General features: G+C 42.9%; 1 protein-coding gene and 2 gene segments (V, D, J or C); 2 read left to right on the top strand and 1 right to left on the bottom strand.

Annotated features, from left to right (window-relative positions):
• The first annotated feature begins 4,911 nt into the window (after window positions 1–4,911).
• Window positions 4,912–7,643, top strand: LOC133114665 (Ig kappa-b4 chain C region-like). The segment is given in 3 exon segments: window positions 4,912–4,956; window positions 5,496–5,547; window positions 7,054–7,643. Coding segments are annotated over 3 exon segments (414 nt in total).
• Window positions 7,644–13,393: 5,750 nt separating this feature from the next.
• LOC133114648 (immunoglobulin lambda-1 light chain-like) lies at window positions 13,394–16,001 on the bottom strand. Its single transcript, XM_061224204.1, has 5 exons — window positions 15,931–16,001; window positions 15,446–15,758; window positions 14,958–14,970; window positions 13,994–14,081; window positions 13,394–13,799 (listed from the first exon to the last, which is right to left on the bottom strand). Exons 1-5 carry the CDS (start codon window positions 15,980–15,982, stop codon window positions 13,474–13,476), a joined length of 792 nt encoding a protein of 263 aa, XP_061080188.1. The 5' UTR covers window positions 15,983–16,001; the 3' UTR covers window positions 13,394–13,473.
• A 4,813-nt stretch (window positions 16,002–20,814) lies between these two features.
• LOC133114632 (Ig kappa-b4 chain C region-like) lies at window positions 20,815–23,503 on the top strand. The segment is given in 3 exon segments: window positions 20,815–20,826; window positions 21,358–21,472; window positions 22,987–23,503. Coding segments are annotated over 3 exon segments (444 nt in total).
• Window positions 23,504–23,742: the final 239 nt, after the last annotated feature.

Here is a 23,742-nt window from a genome sequence, read left to right as displayed (position 1 = left end):
GTGTAAAATATGAGTTGAGTAAATGTAGAAGTTTGCATTCTGATTGCAGATTTTATGAGAGCTCAGAAAGTCAAGGACCTCAGTCAGGCTCATGGAATTATTCAGCTACAGTAAATCCATATACATTTAATGAAAAGTGAAATACTGTATTTGTGTTTTTACGTGAATTCAATCTGAAGAGCATCTTTCTCTGTATTTAATACAATAGTATTTAAATGACTGAAAATTAAGCAGCTTGGGGGAAACAGAGCTGTCCACAGAAACCCTTATTACATGTTTACACCAGGATTGATCTGTATTTTGTCCCTGATCTGTCTTTCCTCCATCAATGCTGGACGCACAGAGAAGCCAGCAGCCACTGATGTTCATTCAGCTCTGGAGCAGCTGAGCAGCACAGACACTGTGTCTGTGAGCTCACATTGTGCAGTTGGCTCAGGCAGACCGTTGGCACACAACCAACCAGAGGATTGACTTTTCCTCACTGAGAAAGGGGCAACTGGGCCAAGTGAAGCCCTCCCTCCTGTGGTGACGATGCACACAGTTATACATTACATTACATTACATTACATTATTGGCATTTGGCAGACGCTCTTATCCAGAGCGACGTACAACAAAGTGCATACCCCTAACCAGGGATAAGTTCGCTGAAAGACCCTTGAGGTAAGTACAATTTCAACTGCTACCTGTACAACAAAGAAAAGGACAAGGGCCTTTTTTTTTTCTTTTTTTTTTTTTCTTTTTTTTGAACAAACAAACAAACAAACAGAGCAAAAGTCACCAAAGTTAACTATCCAAACACTGCTTACCTAGCCAACTAAAAATACCGATACACAAAGCAAGTCACAGAGACAACAATTAAGGTTCACCGGGAGGTGGGGAGGGATGGGGAGAGGTGCTGCTTGAAGAGGTGCGTCTTCAGCTTGCGCTTGAAGGTGGGGAGAGATTCTATAGTTCTGACCTCAACGGGGAGTTCGTTCCACCACCGTGGAGCCAGAACAGACAGTAGTCGTGAGCGTGAGGTGGAGGTTCGGAGAGGGGGAGGTGCCAAGCTGCATGTGGAGGCTGAACGAAGAGGTCTGGCAGGGGTGTAGGGTCTGATGATTTTTTGTAGGTAAGCTGGGGAAGACCCCTTAACTTCTTGGAAGGCTAGCACCAATGTTTTGAATTTGATGCGAGCCATGACAGGCAGCCAGTGGAGGGAAGTAAGCAGGGGGGTGACGTGTGAATATTTGGGAAGGTTGAAGACCAGACGAGCTGCTGCATTCTGGATAAGTTGGAGGGGTCTGATGGCGGACGCTGGGAGGCCAGCCAAGAGGGAATTGCAGTAGTCCAAGCGGGACAGAACCATCGCTTAGACCAGGAGCTGGGTCGAGTAGGGGGTGAGAAAGGGGCGGATTCACTGTATGCTGTATAGGAAGAACCTGCATGACCGGGTCACCGCCGCAATGTTCTCGGAAAGGGACAGTCTGCTGTCCATCACCACACCGAGGTTCCTTGCACTGGGTGATGGCGTGAGTGTGGTATCCCCGAAGGAAATGGAGAGATCCAGATGGGGAGAGGTATTAGCAGGGATGAATATCATTTCAGTCTTACCTGGGTTGAGCTTTAGATGGTGGTTGTCCATCCAGCTCTGGATGTCACTTCGGCAAGCAGAGATACGGGCTGAAACTTGTGTATCAGAAGGTGGGAACGAGATGAAGAGTTGGTTGTGGTTTAAACTTTTGGGTGTGTGCATGTGTGAGGGGTAACCCTTAGTGGCTTGGTGTGTTGTGCTGTGTGTGCTCCTGCCTGCATGGGGACTCTGTGGGGGAAGGGGGGTGCCTAGTAGGTGGGACTTGGGGCAAGTAGGTAGGGCGGGGTTGGTGTGAGGTTGTGGCGTGCTCTGTTTTTTTAACAATAAATGAAATAAAAATGTTTTCCCTTTACCTGCTTTGTCCTGAGCTCCTAGTGGTGGGTGGGTTCTTCATAGAAAATAGGACTGTGGAGGGGGCGGGAGTCAGCTGATGCTTTTCCCGCTCCTGACGTAAATTTACATCCTCCCTTGACCAACTCGAGGGGGTAACCACGCATTCCCTGTGTAACACTGAGTGTCAGTAAGGGAAACCACACAAATCAAGTATAACTATTTATTTTACCAGGTAGGTCACTTAGTTAATCACATTCTAATTCCAAATTAAATATACATAAGTATAACAAAAGAAATCACGGAGTCTTAAAAGTCATACCTGGTAATAAAGACTACATATGGGGGTCTAGCAACAGAAACCCTGTACATAGAAGCTATACACATGGTGTGCATGGCGGTCTGGCTACAGACCCACCCAGATTTCTTGGTTTCCCCTGTTTATAATCCCAAACCAGGCCTTTGATCTCCATCTGAAAATGGACCAAATCCAAATTTTGTCAATTTGGATTTAGAAGCATTGCTCTCCAGGTGGTGGGTCCTGGTCAAGAGATGGAGACAGGTAGCTTCACATACTTAATTCATTGCAGTGACTGAACCCTGACAGTATTGAGACAGAGTGATTGACAATACAACAGATAGCCTTCCCTTGTCAGCCCTTCATGCCCCCTAACAAGGAGCAGAGAAGGGACTATGGCCTACTGGAATAGAATTGTGTGTTACTGTGGAAGGTTGTAAACTTTTATGGCACCACCGACAAAAGAACGCCACTTCACCTGCCCGCTGCCAGTGTGGAACAGTGCAACTAAGAAAGGGTATTCCAGCCAGTCCACCTTACATATTCTACATGTGTGTTGAGTCTAAGGTGTTTTATAGCAGAGCCCCTCAGTGTTACAGATCAGTGCCTCCCCCCTCAGCACCTGCAGTAGGTCCCAGCTGCAGTAGTGCACTCTCTGTGCAGTCTGACAGAGGGAGGTTTTTGTATGGCTCTGTAACACTGTGTGAATACATATTTACTGTTGAGGTAGTGTAAACTCTGACAGTAATAGTCTCCTGCATCCTCAGCCTGGACTCTAATGATTTTCAATGTAAACTGAGTCCCAGATCCACTCCCACTAAAATGAGCAGGAATCCCAGACTGGTGATTTGAGATTTGATGAATCAGAAGTTTAGGAGCCTGACCAGGTTTCTGCAGGTACCAGGAGAGGTAGTTGCTGTGAACACGCTGACTGGCTCTACAGCTGATAGAGACAGTGTCTCCCTGTTGAACTGCCTGAGCTGATGGAGACTGAGTCAGGACAACTTGTGCCATTGATTCTGAAGAGAAAATGGAAATCAGTCAATGTGTTATATTCCTTCACATTTGAACAGAAAAATGAAATTTGAAAAATAACCAAACATCCAGGTTCAACAAAAAGTAACAATATCATTTTCAATGAGATCAGAGTCTCTTACCCTGTGCAAAGAGTCCCAGCATCAGCAGCAGTTGAAGGACTGACATCATCATAATACTGCCTGTGTCAGTGTCTGTGAAAAGACTGGACAGTCACTGATCAGGACTGGGGATCTTAAAGTGTGTGGAGCAGTGAGGCAGGACAGGTATGCAAAGCCCTTCCTCTATACAAATCCTGTCACACACAGTGAGAGGAGCTCTGATGTGTGAACAGCAATAGGTCTATAGAGGGCTGGGACAAGTGCATTATGCACTGTTTTTGTTAACCACTGATCACTTAATCTTTTCTGAAATTGTATTGCACTTTTAAACATACGTCATGCAACCTGATTAATTGCATATGGGCTAAGATGCCAAGTGTGTCTGTTTTGTGTTCATCAAATATGCCCACAAGGCTTCATTTTAGCTGTGCTGTTGCTTTTTCTCTCCTGTTTCTCTGTTGCACTCACTGTATAAAGATCCCAACATGTGTTGTATTCCTGTTTATCACAGGGTGTAATGCAGCACCACTAAGATATATATGTTCAGGAGTTGGTAGTTTTCTGAATAATTAATCATACACTGCTTTACTCAACTTTAGCTTCTTCTGCACTAACACGGTTTGGCAAGCTCAGCACTGAGTAAATATAAATTGAAAAACTGTAATTGCAAATCACTTTTTAATTCACTGAATAAAAAAAATAATGATTTTATCTTCATTGAGGTGAAAGATGAGAACAAATGTTGAATGAATGCAGGCTAGAATCTCCATTTTAAATGAAAGTGTGAGGATCTTTGATTGGAACTGGAAAACTTGGCTGACTGTAGAAAGAAGCACTGCTTTATTTATCTTATTGCTGTGTAATTACATCAAGGAAAACAGTCACTTTAAACAGACTTTAAAAAATACAGTCTATTATTTTTCCTCATGTGCTCCAGTTTGGGATGACAGGTCATGTACTATATCATGGATAAAAGCACTAATTTCAGATGTGATCCTCAATGGAAACTATTATCTCTCAATCCAGAATAGTGCAGAAAATCATACGCTCTCCCCATAGTGTGTGCTGTTATCACGTCTTTACTGCAGTGCACAAACTGAGCAGCACAGCCACTGTGCTGGAGGCCTGTGCATCGTGTGCTGTTGACACAGACAGGAAGCAGGCAGCCTGCAGACGAGTGAATAACCAGAGTCTCTCTGACGTGATGAGACAGATGAGCCCACTGAAAGCCTCCCTTTCTGATCAGCACTATGGCCGCTTACACACTGGCCTGTGGAGCAACAACAGTGCTACTGATCAAGGCACAACTCAAAATGAAGTTCAAGAGGCCATTGGCTCAATACTGCTTTTTTAAGTTGTCGAAATTAGGTCTGTTGAAGACAAATGAAAAATGAATAAATATCACAGTGGCTGTCCATGCTGCTGAATCTTTATGTGGTGCGGCAATAGCAGGAATCCATGATGGCGTCCATCTGCTCATGTCGCACAACTGCCCCTGTCGCAATCACGTCATTTATAATGTATTCTGGGTCTAGGAGCATTTTACACAGAATGTGAGTTTAGATATGTTTAAAATGAATGATTACAATGAGGAAAATAAAATTTACGAGGAGGACACGGTATCCACTTCTTGATCAGCTTTCTGAATACCATCGGAACGGTCGTTTCGAAGTTCTCCAGCAGGGGACTTACTAACACTGCGCAGTCGGTCGGATCAAAAATCTGCACAACAGGCAGGTTTTTGTGCAGCCAGTTAATCATATTCAATCAATGTGGTGGATTTAAGGTGGCGGGACCAAACTGGAAATCGGCAGTAAATTGCTAGTCAATAAGACTTTTCAAGATATTCCGAAAAAATAGTTGGATCAGTTGTAACACATAAATTCTGCTGTAAGTTTTTGCGAATTGTTACCATTGTATATTTCACATTCTATCTTATTACAACCGAGTCAGTCGTTAAACTAGACAGAAAAAAACATGAATTTGAAAAGCTCAAGGGAATAGGATACATTTGTGTAGGATATGCCTACATAAAATGCTAAGGGTATGCTGTTACACATTATAAATGGTTTACTTAAAATCTGCATGAAGTCAGAATGTTAAAGGCAGACAGTCTGTGTCTCTTGAGTGAGAGGTTTTTGTACGGCCGGTGAATGAGTCTGTATCACTGTGGTGGACTTTCGGTGGCGGAACAAAACTGTCAGTTGGACGTAAGTAATTTCTGTTTCAGATACATCTGTATCGAAGTTTGTGCTTTCTTTTTCAATATATTGTCATTTTACGATGCTAGATGTCGGGAATCAAAATTTTAATGATTCTCGCGATGCTTAAAATAACAGGAATCCTTGTGAGATTAACTATTGATTTCAAATTATTTTTAATCTTGTCCACAGAAACGCTGAGGATAGGTTAATACATTTACGTATGATGCATAAAATCCAAGAAAATGTTTTTCAAGCCAATGGTTGACTCGTTTGAAAAGCGACGTTAAATTAGAATGCACCGAGGACGGCAGTGTCTATTTAGCAAGAGGTTTTTGTACGGCTGGTGAATTAGTCTGTTCACTCGGGTTCACTTTCGGAGGCGGAACAAAACTGTCAATTGGAAGTAATCTCTATTTCTGATAGACTACGTCCATATCGATATTTTTGCTGTATTTTTTAATATACTGCAATTTTGGACATTAAAATGTTGTGATTCTGATACGTGAGTGAACAAAAAACAAGATTATTTTAATAAGCTTGGCGATTTAAACTAGCTCACTAGATTCAAACAGTGTTTTAGCTATCGCATTGATGTTTAGAATGCAGTTCTGAATGAACTTTTTTCCGTGCAGGACTAAATAATTGCATTGGTTGATTCGGTTGAATGAAAGCGGCTCTGTCGCAGTTTGAAGTGCAGCCAGAAGTTATTTGCGTCACATTAAATGAAATATGATAAAAGTCATGATATAGTTTATCCATCATCATAACTTGACTATTTTGATTTCTAAAATTTAAAATTCCGAAGTCAAATAATTCTTTATTTTACACACTTGAAAGTATATCGTTTTTTTTTAAATCATATTAGTTGATAATTTTATAATTATAATATATGACCGCATTACTATATGAATAACGCATTTCTATTCCCAGAAATAACGTTCCGTAGCTAATCGGCACCATTGGTTTGAATCATAGAAAAAAGAGAGATACTAATACTTTTTGCTGAATTGGTTAATCATTTAAAAACTTTTTTTATATTGTTGTCGTATTTCCTGCGTATTTATTTTGTAAATTAGACGGACAACAAATTAACCTGATTCTGTAGGTTTTCGGAGCATAATACCATTATCAATTAATATATTATTTTGTAAGTATAAATGATAAGGATATGGCAATAAAATATCAGACAGTTGGAGCTGCAAAAATGGGGCAAAATGCAACTGTAAGAACTAAAAAACAGTTTTTTCTTGTGGTGATGAATTTCTCATTGTAAAGTGCAGTCACAGGTTCTGATAATGATGGAATGTAAATAGATAAAAAAACTATGGACATGTTAATAAGCGTTATACTGTATGCAAAATAAAGCAAACCAGGACACATTCTCTTCAGCCACTGTAAATGAGTAACACCTGATATTCTCTGTGTCACATTCCTGTCTTGCTGTGAGGACAGAATGATTGGCGCATGGAGGTGTGTCCACTCTCTGAGCTCATGTCTCTCTGTGTCTCCCAGGTGACACAGTTCCCACCCTCACAGTCCTGCCCCCCTCCAGTGTGGAGCTGGAACAGGGAAAGGCCACACTGGTGTGTCTGGCCAACAAGGGCTTCCCCTCAGACTGGACTCTGCGCTGGAAAGTGGACGACGCCAGCTGGAGCTCGGGCGTGGCCGGGAGTGTGGGGGTCCTGGGGAATGACGGCCTGTACAGCTGGAGCAGCTCGCTGACTCTCAGTGCGGGAGACTGGATGAAAGCGGGGTCACTGACCTGTGAGGCCACAAAGGGCTCCCAGTCTGCCCCCCCTCAGACACTGAGGAGAGCCCACTGTTCTTAGTAGGCCGGGTGGAGGCCCAGCTCACACACTCTGATCACACTGTTTTTACCCTGTTCTGCCCTCAGCCTCTCTGCTCCTTACTGCTGTCACACTGAGCTGAGCCTGTGTGTGAATCCTTCCTCCAGCCTGAGCTTCCAGTGCTAATATCTCTCATGTGCTCTGCTTGTGTTCATTAAAACAAATATGCACACGTGTGCTCTTATTTGTGTTTGTGTGGTTTTGAGAATAGCTGTTAGATCAATTTCATTGACATAATAAAGATTCTTTGAAGAACTACTGTGTCTCTGGCAGTTATTATAAAAATGGAGGTTTGTGCTTCTGATGATCCTGTGATTTTGGGGGTTCCCTTTCTCTGATTAAATCATAATTATATTCTTGGCACTGAAAATACTTTTACAAAACACTCAAAAATGAATATGAGATGATAATGATAGATCGCTTTAAGTAAATTGACAAAAAGATATATTTTTGTACCTATTTTTTAAATTCATATTTATTCCCAGATATGTAGAGTGTTACTGACATGACTGTCTGCAGAAACCACACAGAAATGCATGCTGGGTGTTAATTTATTTGAAAATACTGTAATAATTACATGGATTGCTTTGTCCAAATAAAATGATAATAGCACATGATCAATATGAAATACCCCAGCTCTGGAGGCCTGCTGAGAGGAGCAGTGATGTGTGGAGCGTGCTCAGAGCACTTCTTTACAGCAGGATGTGTGCTCAGCTCACACTAACCCCCTGGGGACAGCCCAGACACCTGGCCACAGTGCTGCTCTATTCTGAGATTGAGTCAGTCCCACTGAGGGACAGCAGAACCAGCCTGCCCCGCCCTGCACATGCAAATCTGAGTTTCACTCCCACTGCTCACAGTTTCTCAGCCCAAAATACCCAGCCCTGAGACAGCTGTTTGAACATGAGGAGGAGGAGGGCTCATTTCTGTAGTGAGGTGAGAAAGGGAGGGGGCTGTACTTCACACATGCTTTAGCATCAGTCTCAGATTAGAGATTTCATGTCTGGAGGTTGGGTTTTGTTCATTCTTTCACTTCTGATACATCAGTGTCAGCACCAAGGGCATTCATTGTGCAAGCAGAGAGGTGTAATAGAGAGGAGAGGCGATCACCATCTAAAGTAAAGATGTCAATGAATAATACTGTACATGAATAATCTTTATGTCCACATGAAAGCACATACATTTACATTTTTGTCATTTGGCAGACGCTTTTAATCCAAATTTACAAGTGCATAGGTTCTACCACAAGTCAAAGCATCACATCCATAACTAGGAAAATACACATGGAATGCTGTTCTAAACATACAGTCGTCATCAGCAGTGCAAAAATATTATTATTATTATTTGGGTTAGACAAGAAGGATAGGGATATCAGAAAGGGGGGCGGGGGAAATCAGGAGGGTGGAGTAAGGTAGAGTTTGAAATGGTGTGTTTTGAGTCTGCGTCAAAATAGGGGGAGGGATTCTGCTGTCCTGACAGTGGTAGGCAAGTCATTCCACCACTGAGGAACCAGAACGGAAAACAGGCGTGAACGTGCAGCTCGACCGCCAGGTGCACGTAGAGAGGGAACCATAAGGCGATCAGAGCTGGAAGACCGGAGTGGTCTAGCTGGGGAGTAGGGAGTGATCAAGGATTGTATGTAAGGTGGGGCAGTCCCCTTAGCAGCCTGGAATGCCAACACTAGGGCCTTGAATCTGATGCATGCGGCAATAGGAAGCCAGTGGAGGCCAATGAGAAGTGGAGTGACATGAGCCGACCTGGGCTGACTGGTGATCAGGCGGGCTGCAGCACTCTGGACCAGCTGGAGGGGCTTGATGGCACACGCTGGGAGACCGGCAAGGAGGGAGTTGCAGTAATCCAGGCGGGAAATGACGAGCGCCTGGACTAGGAGCTGGGTGTCTTTCTCCGTCAGGAGATGACGGATACGGCGTATATTATACAGAAAGAACCTGCAGGTTCTGGCAGTGGAGGATACTTGCGGAGCCAGGGTCAGGCAGTTATCAAGAGTCACCCCAAGATTCTTGGCCGTACGGGAGGAAAACATAGAGAAGCAGTAGAGATGCTAAATGCAAGTTCTAAAGAGTCTTGAGACTGAAATAGGCTGCTGGGTAGATCACTCAGTAAAATCTCTACTCGTGGTAAGTGAGTGAGCACCATAGTCTCAGACTGACTGACTGGCAGCCCTGCAAGGGTCGGTCCACATGGGCTTTGTGTCACCCAAGGGAACGAAAACAAAGAACCTATAGGAAGGTGTCAGCCGTGAACACACATTAACCAACTGAACACCTTCCTTACTTTTTCGTTTCTTTTTAAGATTGTCAGAAAAACTATTCAACACATTACCTGACTCAACCAGCTCTGAGTCTACCTTGTGCGTACCAGCTTTGTACCAGAGCGAACAGTGGACATCAAAGCGCCGATCGAATGTCAGCACTGCCCTTAAATACTCTGAGGGGAACGCTTCCCTGGCACTAATGAGGGCCAGGTGAAGGCAATGAGCCCCCTGCCCCCTGGTGGCCCTAATCAGTCACTACACCATGACATGTGCAGCTTGTGCCTGCAGTGTGAATAGAAGGGTGTGGCTGGCGTTGGGCGTTACTTTTGGAAGAGAACCGCCAGTCTTCTGCTGGTGATGCTTGGTGAAGTTCTCAAATTGGGCGTTCATAATTTGGTGGGATTGGAGATGACACATTTAGAATGAAAACAGTGAAGTGAACAGGTTTGCACTAATGCCTTCAACACTTCAACATGGTGACATATCCCAGTGTGGGTGCTTTACTGATATTCACATTCATTTTAATCCTGTGCGAATGACAAATGTCTTTTTGTTTACATATGCCCTTTTAGAAAATTCAAGGTACTCAGTGCCACATTTGTTCACTGAACTCAAACATGTTCTGGTAATAGCAATCCACCACTAAATCATGTCTGAAATATAATGGATGCATGTGCCTGTATAAAAATCCATATATGAATAGTATCTGATATTCTCATGGATTTAAGTTCATGCTGGTTTATGTAAAGTAATTAAGGGGGTACATAATCACATTATTTGATATTTTATGCTTGTTAAACGCTTAAGGAAAATGTTTCATATTCCCTGGTGTGGATGATCCAGTCATGCCATGGACACTATTACAAAAATGATGATCGGGTCAATTTAGGTAAAAAATTATATCGCTGTACATTTTGATTCTCTGATTCAGTCCAGCAAAGGTGAGAGTCACTTGTATTGCATCTGAACAGACACAGCTTTGATGACATAAATGTGGATTTGTGTACTGAACTCAAATCCTCTGAAAGTAATCTACTTGAAAGCCCACTCACTGCACCTCTGGGAGTTTGTACACATCCTCTGCATTTGGGTGAGCTCAGGGCACCCGGGTGAACATTACCAGAGGCCTTACCCACCTTCCCTGCGTTCTGGACAAGGGTGGCCAGACCCTGCACCATGATGATGTTGACAATGTCTGGGACCCCCCGCCCCCCATTCCGCTCCTCCTTGAGGAGGGTGACGCGTTTCAGCTTTTCCATGGTGCTCCCCCAGACAAAGCGGAAAGCCATCCGGGTAATTAGCTTCCCGGTGGCTTTGTCTGGGGGAAACACCCTCTCCACATAGAGCAGAATGAGTAGGACTATTGCCTTCAGGAAAAGGATCTTACATGGTCAAGGTAGCAGTGAGCTAAAAATGGTGAATGTGATGTCACCATGAGCTGGTCCTTCCAAAACATGGAATCAGCCAATCGTGCTGGCACACAACCAACCAGAGGATTGACTCTTCCTCATTGAGGAAGGGACAACTGGGCCAAATGAAGCCCTCCCTCCTGTGGTGAAGAAGCATACAGTTAGACGAGGCCCTTTCACACAGCTGCTCACAGGATTGGACAGGACTGCATATCAGAGTGAAGTTTCAGCTCTTTTATGATGGTGCTGGAGTATGGAGTCTGTGCCAATTCCAAATCAATGGTGTGGATGAACTGAAATTGATATGTAGTTGCACATGTTCTGATTAAAGACCCTGACAGATTTAATAATAATCCCCTGCAGCTCATTGTTTTAGAGCAGAGCCCCTCAGTGTTACAGATCAGTGCCTCCCCCCTCAGCACCTGCAGTAGGTCCCAGCTGCAGCAGTGCAGTCTGACTGAGGGAGGTTTTTGTACGGCTCTGTAACACTGTGTGAATACATATTTACTGTTGAGGTAGTGTGAACTCTGACAGTAATAATCTCCTGCATCTTCAGCCTGGACTCCAGTGATTTTCAGAGTAACTGAGTCCCAGATCCACTCCCACGGAAACGATCAGGAATCCCAGACTGGTGATTTGTGGAGAATCAGAAGTTTAGGAGCCTGACCAGGTTTCTGCAGGTACCAGTGAAGATAGTGGCCATAGCCTGAGTGGTGGTAAACATTCTGACTGACTCTACAGCTGATAGAGACAGTGTCTCCCTGCTGAACAGCCTGAGATGATGGAGACTGAGTCACAACTATATCTGCCATTGATTCTGAAAAAGAAAACAAAGCACATTCAAAGCACATTAATATTATCAAACACTCTGCAATATTCGGTCCTATTCTAAAATTCAACAAGAAATAATGGCATTGTTCTGAAAAGAGTAGTTTTGTGAAAACTCAGAAAATAAAATGTCAAATTTTACCAGAATTACAAGGTAAAATGTTTCAAGCTTGCTCACCCTGTACAATGAGTCCCAGCATCAGCAGCAGTAGAAAGTCTGACTTCATCATAATGCTGCCTGTGTCAGTGTCTGTGAAAGGACTGGACTGTCACTGATCAGTACTGGGGGTCTTAAAGTGTGTGGAGCAGTGAGGCAGGACAGGTATGCAAAGCCCCTTCCTCTATACAAATCCTGTCACACACAGTTAGAGGAGCTCTGATGTGTGAACAGCAGTGGCTATTAATGGTAGCTTTTCTGAAACTATTTTACACTTTCAAATCCATGTTACTGGTGAAATGTGACTGCATTTGAACTAAAGTTTCTTTATAGTTTCTTTATAGTTCAGTTCCCATGTTGTGTATTCAGATAGAAGTAGGACTATGAGAAATCAGGAAGTCAGTGCCCCGAGAATGATGCAAATGCAATCCATCTGAAATGTGATTTAAGCACTAACAGTATTATGGTGTTTATTTCACTTTTGAACAGATACTTTCTTTATATTTGACACTGTAGTTTTCAGATGAGTAGTATGAGAAGTGTTTTGTTAACACAGGGAATACTGGGCTAACTGTAGAAGGCACTGGAATGTTTTCCCATAATATTTTCAACAGTGATTTTTTAATTTTTTATTTTGTATGTTGGATCATATTCATCAACAAACGTCATTTCTGCAATGTCCTCCATCACTTGGTGAGAGCACTGAAAAGCTGCTTCTCCCATACAGCACATTCTCCCAGCAGCCCCTTCTTTTCCCACACTGCAGTTCACTCACTCAGATGCAGAGCCATTGTGATGGAGGGCTGTACATCCTGTTCAGGGAGTGAAGTATCCCAGAATGCCTCAGGATCTGCTCATTAATATTAATGTAACATTGATCAAAGTGAAAAACAAAAACCTTCTTCAGATCCTAAATTACTGGATGACGTACTCCTGGTAATCCTCTGAAAAGTACAAACACTCTATTCAACATATTCACCATGTGCGTTGAGTCTAGGATCCCATCTCTGGTACAGTAAACATCATTAAAATGCAATTCATCATTTCGGTTTTGCTGAATCTGTGCATCTTTTCCTTGTGTTTACAAAGCAGTGAGTCGCCCTTTCTTTGTATGTTTTAGAAAAGATGAAACAAGTTGGTTCTGACCAATTTGCATATGTAAAGGCTGTTCTCTCAATTAAAAATGTTCGCTTATAAATGTATGGATTCTATGGCTTGATTCTAACATTCACATTTAGAGAAAGTGTGTTAGGTTTGGGAATAGGTGAGTTATTATTGCACAAATTAGTTCAGAGCAGAGCCCTTCAGTGTTACAGATCAGTGCCTCCCCCCTCAGCACCTGCAGTAGGTCCCAGCTGCAGTCTCTGTGCATTCTCTGTGCAGTCTGACTGAGGGAGGTTTTTGTACGGCTCTGTATCACTGTGTGAATACATATTTACTGTTGAGGTAGTGTAAACTCTGACAGTAATAATCTCCTGCATCTTCAGCCTGGACTCCAGTGATTTTCAGTGTAAACTGCGTCCCAGATCCACTCCCACTGAAACGATCTGGAGTCCCAGACTGGCGAGTTGTGGCAGTATATATCAGAAGTTTAGGAGCGTGACCAGGTTTTTGCTGGTACCAGTGGAGGTAGCTGCCACCGTGCACACTCTGACTGACTGTACAGCTGATAGAGACAGTGTCTCCCTGCTGAACAGCCTGAGATGATGGAGACTGAGTCACAACTATATCTGCCATTGATTCTGAAAAAATAAAACAAAGAAATGGCTGTCAATGCTCATTAATATTATCAAACACTCAGCAATATTTGGCAATATTCTAAAATTCAACAAAAAATAATGGCATTGTTCTGAAAAGAGTTGTTTTGTGAAAACTCAGAAAATAAAACATCAAATTGAACCAAAATCACAAGTTAAAAAGTTTCAATCTTGCTCACCCTGAACAATGAGTCCCAGCATCAGCAGCAGTAGAAAGACTGACATCATCATAATGCTGCTTGTGTCAGTGTCTGTGAAAGGACTGGACTGTCACTGCTCAGTACTGGGGGTCTTAAAGTGTGTGGAGCAGTGAGGCAGGACAGGTATGCAAAGCCCCTTCCTCTATACAAATCCTGTCACACACAGTGAGAGGAGCTCTGATGTGTGAACAGCAGTGGGTCTATAGAGGGCTGGGACATATGCACTATTTAACTGTGTACATAGAGACATGGGAAGATGTGTACATGGTCAAGAAGGGATGAAGTTGTAGTAAAATACAAATCCTGTCACAAACAGTCAGAGGAGCACTGATGTGTGAACAGCAGTGGGTATTAATTGAAGCTTTGCTGAAATTAAATGACACTTTCATATCCTTGTTACTGCTGAAATGTGACTGCATTCGTACTAATCTGTGTTAAATGTGTTTATTAATACATTCCCATGTTGGATGTTCTGATAGAAGTCGGACTATGAGAGATCAGGAAGTCAGTGCCCTGAGAATGATTCAAATGCAATCCATCTGAAATGTGAGCTAAGAACTAACAGTATTATGGTGTTTATTTCCCATTTGTCACCATGAACAGATCCTTTCTTTTTATTTGACACTGTAGTTTTCAGATGAGTAGAATGAGAGCCTTGTGTTAACACAGGGATTACTGAGCTAACTGTAGAAGGCACTGGAACGTTTTCCCGTCATATTTTCAACGGTGATTATTTTCTGTTGTCCTAATTTTTTCTGTTTCTTCTCCCACACTGCAGTTCACTCAGTCAGATGCAGAGCCATTGTGATGGAGGGCTGTACATCCTGTTCAGGGAGTGAATTATGCCAGAATGCCTCAGGATCTGCTCATTAATATTAATGTGACATTGATCAAAGTGAAAAACAAAAACCTTGTTTAGATCCTAAATTACTGGATGACGTACTGCTGGTAATCCTCTGAAAAGTACAAACACTCTATTCAACATATTCACCATGTGTGTTGAGTCTAGGGTCCCATCTCTGGTACAGAAAACATAATTTAATTGCTATTCACCATTTCTGTTTTTTGTTGAATCTGTGCATCTTTTCCTTGTGTTTACAAAGTGGTGAGTCGCCCTTTCTTTGTATGTTTTAGAAAAGATGAAACAAGTTGGTTCTGACCAATTCCCATGTGTAAAGGCTGTTCTCTCAATTAAAAATGTTTACTTATAAATGTATGGATTTAATGGTTCGGTTCTAACATTCACATTTAGAGAAAGTGTGTTAGGTTTGGGAATAGGAGAGTTATTATTGCACAAAGTAGTTCAGAGCAGAGCCCTTCAGTGTTACAGATCAGTGCCTCCCCCCTCAGCACCTGCAGTCGGTCCCAGCTGCAGCAGTGCAGTCTCTGTGCAGTCTAACTGAGGGAGGTTTTTGTACGGCTCTGTATCACTGTGTGAACACACCACTACTGTGGTAACTCTGACAGTAATAATCTCCTGCATCTTCAGCCTGGACTCCAGTGATTTTCAGTGTAAACTGAGTCCCAGATCCACTCCCACTGAAACGATCAGGAATCCCAGACCGGCGAGTTGTGGCGAGATATATCAGGAGTTTAGGAGCCTGGCCAGGTTTCTGCAGGTACCAGCTGAGGCGATTGCCACTGTAGACACTCTGACTGACTGTACAGCTGATAGAAACAGTGTCTCCCTGCTGAACAGCCTGAGCTGATGGAGACTGAGTCACAACTATATCTGCCATTGATTCTGTTAACAAAAACAAAGAAATGGATGTCAATGCACATCAATATTATCAAACACTGTGTCATATTCTGATACTTTTTTATTAGAAAAAAAGGCACTGTTATGAAAAGAGTTGTAATGTGAAAAGTTAGCAAATAACATTTAAAATAGTAAAAAAAAATTTTAACTTGCTCACCCTGAACAAAGAGTCCCAGCATCAGCAGCAGTAGAAAAACTGACATCATCATAATGCTGCCTGTGTCAGTGTCTGTGAAAGGACTGGACAGTCACTGATCAGTACTGGGGATCTTAAAGTGTGTGGAGCAGTGAGGCAGGACAGGTATGCAAAGCCCCTTCCTCTATACAAATCCTGTCACACACAGTTAGAGGAGCTCTGATGTGTGAACAGCAGGGGGTCTATAGAGGGCTGGGACACGTGTATCATTCACCGCTGTTTTTACTCTGTCAAACATTTAAATGTCAAAGTAACGGTTTCTGACATTGACCTGTGTACAAGAAGACATGTGAATATGCGTACATGGTCAAGAAGGGCTGAAGTGGATAGATTGTGTAAAACATGAGTTGAGTAAATGTACGTGTTTTGAATTCTGATTGCAGTTTTTATGGGTGTTCAGAAAGTCAAGGACCTCAGTCAGGCTCATGGAATTATTCAGTTACACTTTATCCATATACATTTAATGAAAAGTGAAATACTGCATTTTTGTGTTTTTACGTGAATTCACTCTGAAGAGCATCTTTCTCTGAATATAATACAATAACATTTCAATGACTGAAAATTAAGCAGCTTGGGGGAAACAGAGTTGACCACAGAAACCCTTATTGCATGTTTACACCAGGATTGATGTGTAATTCCTCCCTGATCTGTCTTTCCTCCATCAATGCTGGATGCACAGAGAAGCCAGCAGCCACTGATGTTCATTCAGCTCTGGAGCAGCTGAGCAGCACAGACACTGTGTCTGTGAGCTCACATTGTGCAGTTGGCTCAGGCAGACCACTGGCACACAACCAACCTGAGGATTGACTTTTCCTCACTAAGAAAGGGACAACTGGGCCAAGTGAAGCCCTCCCTCCTGTGGTGACGATGCACACAGTTATACGAGGCCCTTTCACACAGCTGCTCACAGGATTGGACAGGACTGCATATCAGACTGTAGTTTCAGCTCTTTTATGATGGTGCTGGAGTATCAGATCAGAAGCAGCAGTGATGCTCTGACTGGTCAGGGTGTGTAACAGCAGCATGTGCAATGTGTGCTGGGAGTGTTCTGGACAGAGTGACTCACTGTTCTGGACTGTGTGCTGTCCACTGCTGCTGGGCTCTGTGACATCTTCTGTTCAACTCATTACAATTCATACATTTTGAAATTGGTATCTTATGTCAGAGCGCTGCTTCGGAACAACTGACATCTTTTGCCAATGGGAGTAATTATGAAGCAAAATATAAATTCTTCCAAATTAAATTCCCAATCAATGGTTTGGATGAACTAAAACTGAAATGTAGTGCCACATGTTTTGAGTCGAGACCCTTACAGATTTAATAATAATCTCCTGTACCTCAGTGTTTTAGAGCAGAGCCCCTCAGTGTTACAGATCAGTGCCTCCCCCCTCAGCACCTGCAGTAGGTCCCAGCTGCAGCAGTGCAGTCTCTATGCAGTCTGACTGAGGGAGGTTTTTGTACGGCTCTGTATCACTGTGTGAACACCCAGCTACCACTGATATAATGTGCACTCTGACAGTAATAATCTCCAGCATCTTCAGCCTGGACTCCAGTGATTTTCAGTATAAACTGAGTCCCAGATCCACTCCCACTGAAACGATCAGGAATCCCAGACTGGCGAGTTGTGGCGAGATATATTAGAAGTTTAGGAGCCTGATCAGGTTTCTGCAGGTACCAGCTGAGATAGTGGCCAGTGCTTGAGTGGTAGTAAACACTCTCACTGACTGTACAGCTGATAGAGACAGTGTCTCCCTGCTGAACAGCCTGAGCTGATGGAGACTGAGTCACAACTATATCTGCCTTCGTTTCTGAAAAAGAAAACAAAAAAATGGATGTCAATGCTCATTAATATTATCAAACACTTGGTAATATTTGGTAATAATATAAAATTCAACAAAACATTATGGCATTGTTCTGAAAAGAGTTGTTTTGTGAAAACTCAGAAAATAAAATGTCTAATTTAACCAAAATCAAAAGTTAAAATGTTTCAATCTTGCTCACCCTGAACAAAGAGTCCCAGCATCAGCAGTAGAAAAACTGACATCATCATAATGCTGCCTGTGTCAGTGTCTGTCAAAGGACTGGACAGTCACTGATCAGTACTGGGGGTCTTAAAGTGTGTGGAGCAGTGAGGCAGGACAGGTATGCAAAGCCCCTTCCTCTATACAAATCCTGTCACACACAGTGAGAGGAGCTCTGATGTGTGAACAGCAGGGGGTCTATAGAGGCCTGGGACACGTGTATCACTCACTGCTGTTTTTACTCTGTCAAACATTTAAATGTCAAAGTAACGGTTTCTGACATTGACCTGTGTACATGAAGACATGTGAATATGCGTACATGGTCAAGAAGGGCTGAAGTGGATAGATTGTGTAAAATATGAGTTGAGTAAATGTACGTGTTTTGAATTCTGATTGCAGTTTTTATGGGTGTTCAGAAAGTCAAGGACCTCAGTCAGGTACATGGAATTATTCAGTTACACTTTATCCATATACATTTAATGAGAAGTGAAATACTGCATTTTTGTGTTTTTACGTGAATTCACTCTGAAGAGCATCTTTCTCTGAATATAATACAATAGCATTTCAATGACTGAAAATTAAGCAGCTTGGGGGAAACAGAGTTGACCACAGAAACCCTTATTGCATGTTTACACCAGGATTGATGTGTAATTCCTCCCTGATCTGTCTTTCCTCCATCAATGCTGGACGCACAGAGAAGCCAGCAGCCATGATGTTCATTCAGCTCTGGAGCAGCTGAGCAGCACAGACACTGTGTCTGTGAGCTCACATTGTGCAGTTGGCTCAGGCAGACCACTGGCACACAACCAACCAGAGGACTGACTTTTCCTCACTGAGAAAGGGACAACTGGGCCAAGTGAAGCCCTCCCTCCTGTGGTGACGATGCACACAGTTATACGAGGCCCTTTCACACAGCTGCTCACAGGATTGGACAGGACTGCATATCAGACTGTAGTTTCAGCTCTTTTATGATGGTGCTGGAGTATCAGATCAGAAGCAGCAGTGATGCTCTGACTGGTCAGGGTGTGTAACAGCAGCCTGTGTAATGTGTGCTGGGAGTGTTCTGGACAGAGTGACTAACTTTTCTGGACTGTGTGCTGTCCACTGCTGCTGGGCTCTGTGACATCTTGTGTTCATCTCATTACAATTAATTCATCTAGAAATGAGTATCTTATGTCAGAGCGCTGCTTCGGAACAACTGACATCTTTTGCGAATGGGAGGAATTATGAAGCAAAAAAAAAAAGAATTCTTCCCAATTAAATTCCCAATCAATTGTTTGGATGTACTGCATGTAGTGCCACATGTTTCATTGGAGGCCCTGACAGATTTAATAATAATCCCTGTTAGCTCAGTGTTTTAGAGCAGAGCCTCTCATTGTTACAGATCAGTGCCTCCCCCCTCAGCACCTGCAGTAGGTCCCAGCTGCAGCAGTGCAGTCTCTGTGCAGTCTGACTGAGGGAGGTTTTTGTACGGCTCTGTATCACTGTGTGAACACACCACTACCGTGGTAACTCTGACAGTAATAATCTCCAGCATCTTCAGCCTGGACTCCAGTGATTTTCAGTGTAAACTGAGTCCCAGATCCACTCCCGCTGAAACGATCAGGAATCCCAGCCTGACGATTTGTGATGCCATAAATCAGAAGTTTAGGAGCCTGACCAGGTTTCTGCAGGTACCAGGAGAGACAGTCCTGGTAATTGTTTGCATTGTGGCAGTTTGCAACTCCCTGACTGGCTCTACAGCTGATAGAGACAGTGTCTCCCTGCTGAACAGCCTGAGCTGATGGAGACTGAGTCAGGACCATATCTCCCATTGATTCTGAAAACAAAGAAATGGATGTAAAAGAATATTAATATTTTCAAACCGCATGTAATATTTGGGCGTATTTGAAAAGATAATAATAATAATGGCACTGTCCTGAAAAGAGTTAATGAAAAAAATAAGTTAATCAAATTTCAAATAGAACCAAAATCCCAAGTTTCAATTTCTCACCCTGTACATAGAGTCCCAGCATCAGCAGCAGGAGAAAGACTGACATCATCATAATGCTGCCTGTGTCAGTGTCTGTGAAAGGACTGGACTGTCACTGATCAGTACTGGGGGTCTTAAAGTGTGTGGAGCAGTGAGGCAGGACAGGTATGCAAAGCCCCTTCCTCTATACAAATCCTGTCACACACAGTTAGAGGAGCTCTGATGTGTGAACAGCAGGGGGTCTATAGAGGGCTGGGACACGTGCAATATTCACTGCTGCTTTAACTGAGTGTGCTGCAGAGACTGGATGCCCTGCCCAGATCTTTTCTCTCTCTCTTCTGTCACCTCCCCCAATTCCCAATGTCTGCAGCACCATGGACAGCACACACAGGCCAGAGTGGAGCAGCCTGGACAGAGCTCTGTGATTACACCAGTTACTCAACACCTGGGAGCAGCCCAGACAGAGCTCTGTGATTACACCAGTTACTCAACACCTGGGAGCAGCCCAGATAGACCTCTGTGATTACACCAGTTACTCAACACCTGGGAGCAGCCCAGAGAGAGCTCTGTGATTACACCAGTAACTCAACACCTGGGAGCAGCCCAGACAGAGCTCTGTGATTACACCAGTAACTCAACACCTGGGAGCAGCCCTGACAGAGCTCTGAGATTACACCAGTTACTCAACACCTGGAGTGACTCTAGCAGCACCTAGAGGCTCCCCACCACGAGATAAAAGGGCCACTGCCCACAGCCTGGGGCCCTCAATGTGGGACTGCTGCACTGAGGGTGTGTGACCTTCCCCACAGATGCTGACCCAAGCCTGGAAGCCTGTGACCCTCTGTGAACCCCATGAAACTGCTGGTCTGTTCTCACCTGCACCCCCTGCACTGCAGCTGAAGACATGGGGGAACATAAACCGTTTTTATTTTTCCTCACTGCTTGACTTTTCTCTTCATCAAATACACCCACAAGGCCTAATTTTATCTCTGATGTTGCTTTTCCTTGTCTGCCTCTCTGTGGCACTCTGCACTGTATAAAGATTTCAACATTTGTTTTATTCCTGTTCATCACAGGGTGGAATGCTATCTATGCTTTACTGTTTCAGCGCCACTAAGATTTATATGTTTATGAGTTGGTAGTGTTCTGAATAATTCATCAGACGCTGTTTCACTGAACTTTGGCTCACATTTATATGCAAATCTGAATGTGTTCTGTACAAGAAGTTTGGCAACTCAACACTTGCCAAATTCATTTTGATGAAGAAATAAAATAATTACTTCATATTCTTTGTGGTCAAAGATAAAAACAATTGTTGAATGAAGAACCCTGTATCCACTTCTTGATCAGCTTTCTGAATTTCATCTTAACGGTCGTTTCACAATTGTCCAGCAGGGGACTTACGAACACTGCACAGTCGGTCGGATCAACCATCTGTACAACTGGCAGGTTTATCAGACTAAACCACTGTGGTGGACTTTCGGTGGCGGGACCAAACTGGAAATCGGCAGTAAGTTTCTGCACAATAAGACTTTTCAGGATTTCCCGCAAAAATAGGTGGACATACGATCAGTTGTTTGAGGCTACATTATTTTTTATGAAATGTTTTGCGAATTGGGAGCATTGTATATTTATATCGTATTACAACCGAGTCAGTCCTTAAAATAGACAGAATTTGAAAATTTGAAAATCTCAAGAGAGTAAGATATATTTGTGTAGGATATGTCTAGCCTCCATAAATAGTTAATGGTGTGCTCAAAATCTGCGTGAAGTCAGAATGAAAAAGGCACAGGACGGCTGTGTGTCTTGAGTGAGAGGTTTTTGTACGGCCGGTGAATGCGTCTGTATCACTGTGGCGCACTTTCGGTGGCGGAACAAAACTGTCAATTGGACGTAAGTAATTTCTCTTTCAGACACATCCATATCGATGTTTTTGCTTTCTTTTTTTAATATTTTCTCATTTTCCGACGTTCGATGTCGTGAGTGAATATTTTTTATAATTATCGTGAATCTTAAAAACCCGGAGTCCTTCTAAGATTAGCCATTTATTTTAAATTATCTTGCCCACAGAAACGCTCAGTAGAATCGAATATGCGTATGATGCATAAATTCAAAGGAAATGTTTACAAACAATTAGTTGACTCGTTTGAAAAGCGTCGTTTAGTCGGAATGCAGGGACGGCAGTGTCTCTTGAGTGAGAGGTTTTTGTACGGCTGGTAAATGATTCTGTACTTTGGGTGGCGGAATAAAACTGTCAATTGGAAGTAAGTAATCTCTCTTTCGGATAGGCTTTGTCCATACCTATGTTTTTGCTGTATTTTTAAAATATAGGCTACTGCAATTTTCCGACGTTAGATGTGGGAAATTAAAATGTTAATCTTCCTGATCCGCGAGTGAGCAAAAAACACGAATAGTAGAAGATCGTTTATAGAAGATTATTTAAAATCATTTTTAAACTTCAGGAGTTCATTTCGTTGGTTCACTCGGTGCGCTCAAAGCGGCTCTGAAGCATTTTGAAGTGTAGCCAGATGTTATTTGTGGCACATTAATTTAAATAGAATGCAATACAAGTCATGATTTAGCCTTAACGTCATAACGGTACTATTTTAGATACTAAATGCACATTACTCAAACTTAAAAAACCGAAGTCAAAGAGTTATTCATTTTACATTGGCTACTTTAAAATGAAATAGGATCATACACTTGAAACATGTTATGGTTGGTTTGCTGATATAATTCGTTATTAGAAATTAAAATTTTGTCGTCATATTATCATAATATTTGACCGCATTATTGGATGAAAAAAACATTTTTTTAAATATTGTTGTCGTATTTAATGCGTATTTATTTAGTAAATGAGAAGGACTCCAAAGAAACCTTATTCTGTAGTTTTTCCGATCATAATGCTATTATCTATTAATACATTATGTTGTTAGCATAAAGTATGAATTGTACGGATATGGCAATATCAGACAGTTGGAGCTGTGTCCACTCTCTGAGCTCATGTCTCTCTGTGTCTCCCAGGTGACACAGTTCCCACCCTCACAGTCCTGCCCCCCTCCAGTGTGGAGCTGAAGCAGGGAAAGGCCACACTGGTGTGTCTGGCCAACAAGGGCTTCCCCTCAGACTGGACTCTGCGCTGGAAAGTGGACGACGCCAGCTGGAGCTCGGGCGTGGCCGGGAGTGTGGGGGTCCTGGGGAATGACGGCCTGTACAGCTGGAGCAGCTCGCTGACTCTCAGTGCGGGAGACTGGAAGAAGGCGGGGTCACTGACCTGTGAGGCCACAAAGGGCTCCCAGTCTGCCCCCCCTCAGACACTGAGGAGAGCCCACTGTTCTTAGTAGGCCGGGTGGAGGCCCAGCTCACACACTCTGATCACACTGTTTTTACCCTGTTCTGCCCTCAGCCTCTCTGCTCCTTACTGCTGTCACACTGAGCTGAGCCTGTGTGTGAATCCTTCCTCCAGCCTGAGCTTCCAGTGCTAATATCTCTCATGTGCTCTGCTTGTGTTCATTAAAACAAATATGCACACGTGTGCTCTTATTTGTGTTTGTGTGGTTTTGAGAATAGCTGTTAGATCAATTTCATTGACATAATAAAGATTATTTGAAGAACTACTGTGTCTCTGGCAGTTATTATAAAAATGGAGGTTTGTGCTTCTGATGATCCTGTGATTTTGGGGGTTCCCTTTCTCTGATTAAATCATAATTATATTCTTGGCACTGAAAATACTTTTACAAAACACTCAAAAATGAATACGAGATGAAAATGATAGAAGTA

The sequence above is a fragment of the Conger conger genome, chromosome 2 (genome assembly GCF_963514075.1).
Source record: "Conger conger chromosome 2, fConCon1.1, whole genome shotgun sequence".
NCBI lineage: Eukaryota > Metazoa > Chordata > Actinopteri > Anguilliformes > Congridae > Conger > Conger conger.
Note: the sequence above shows the minus strand (reverse complement) of the source record. Positions and strands in the feature narration are given on the sequence as shown.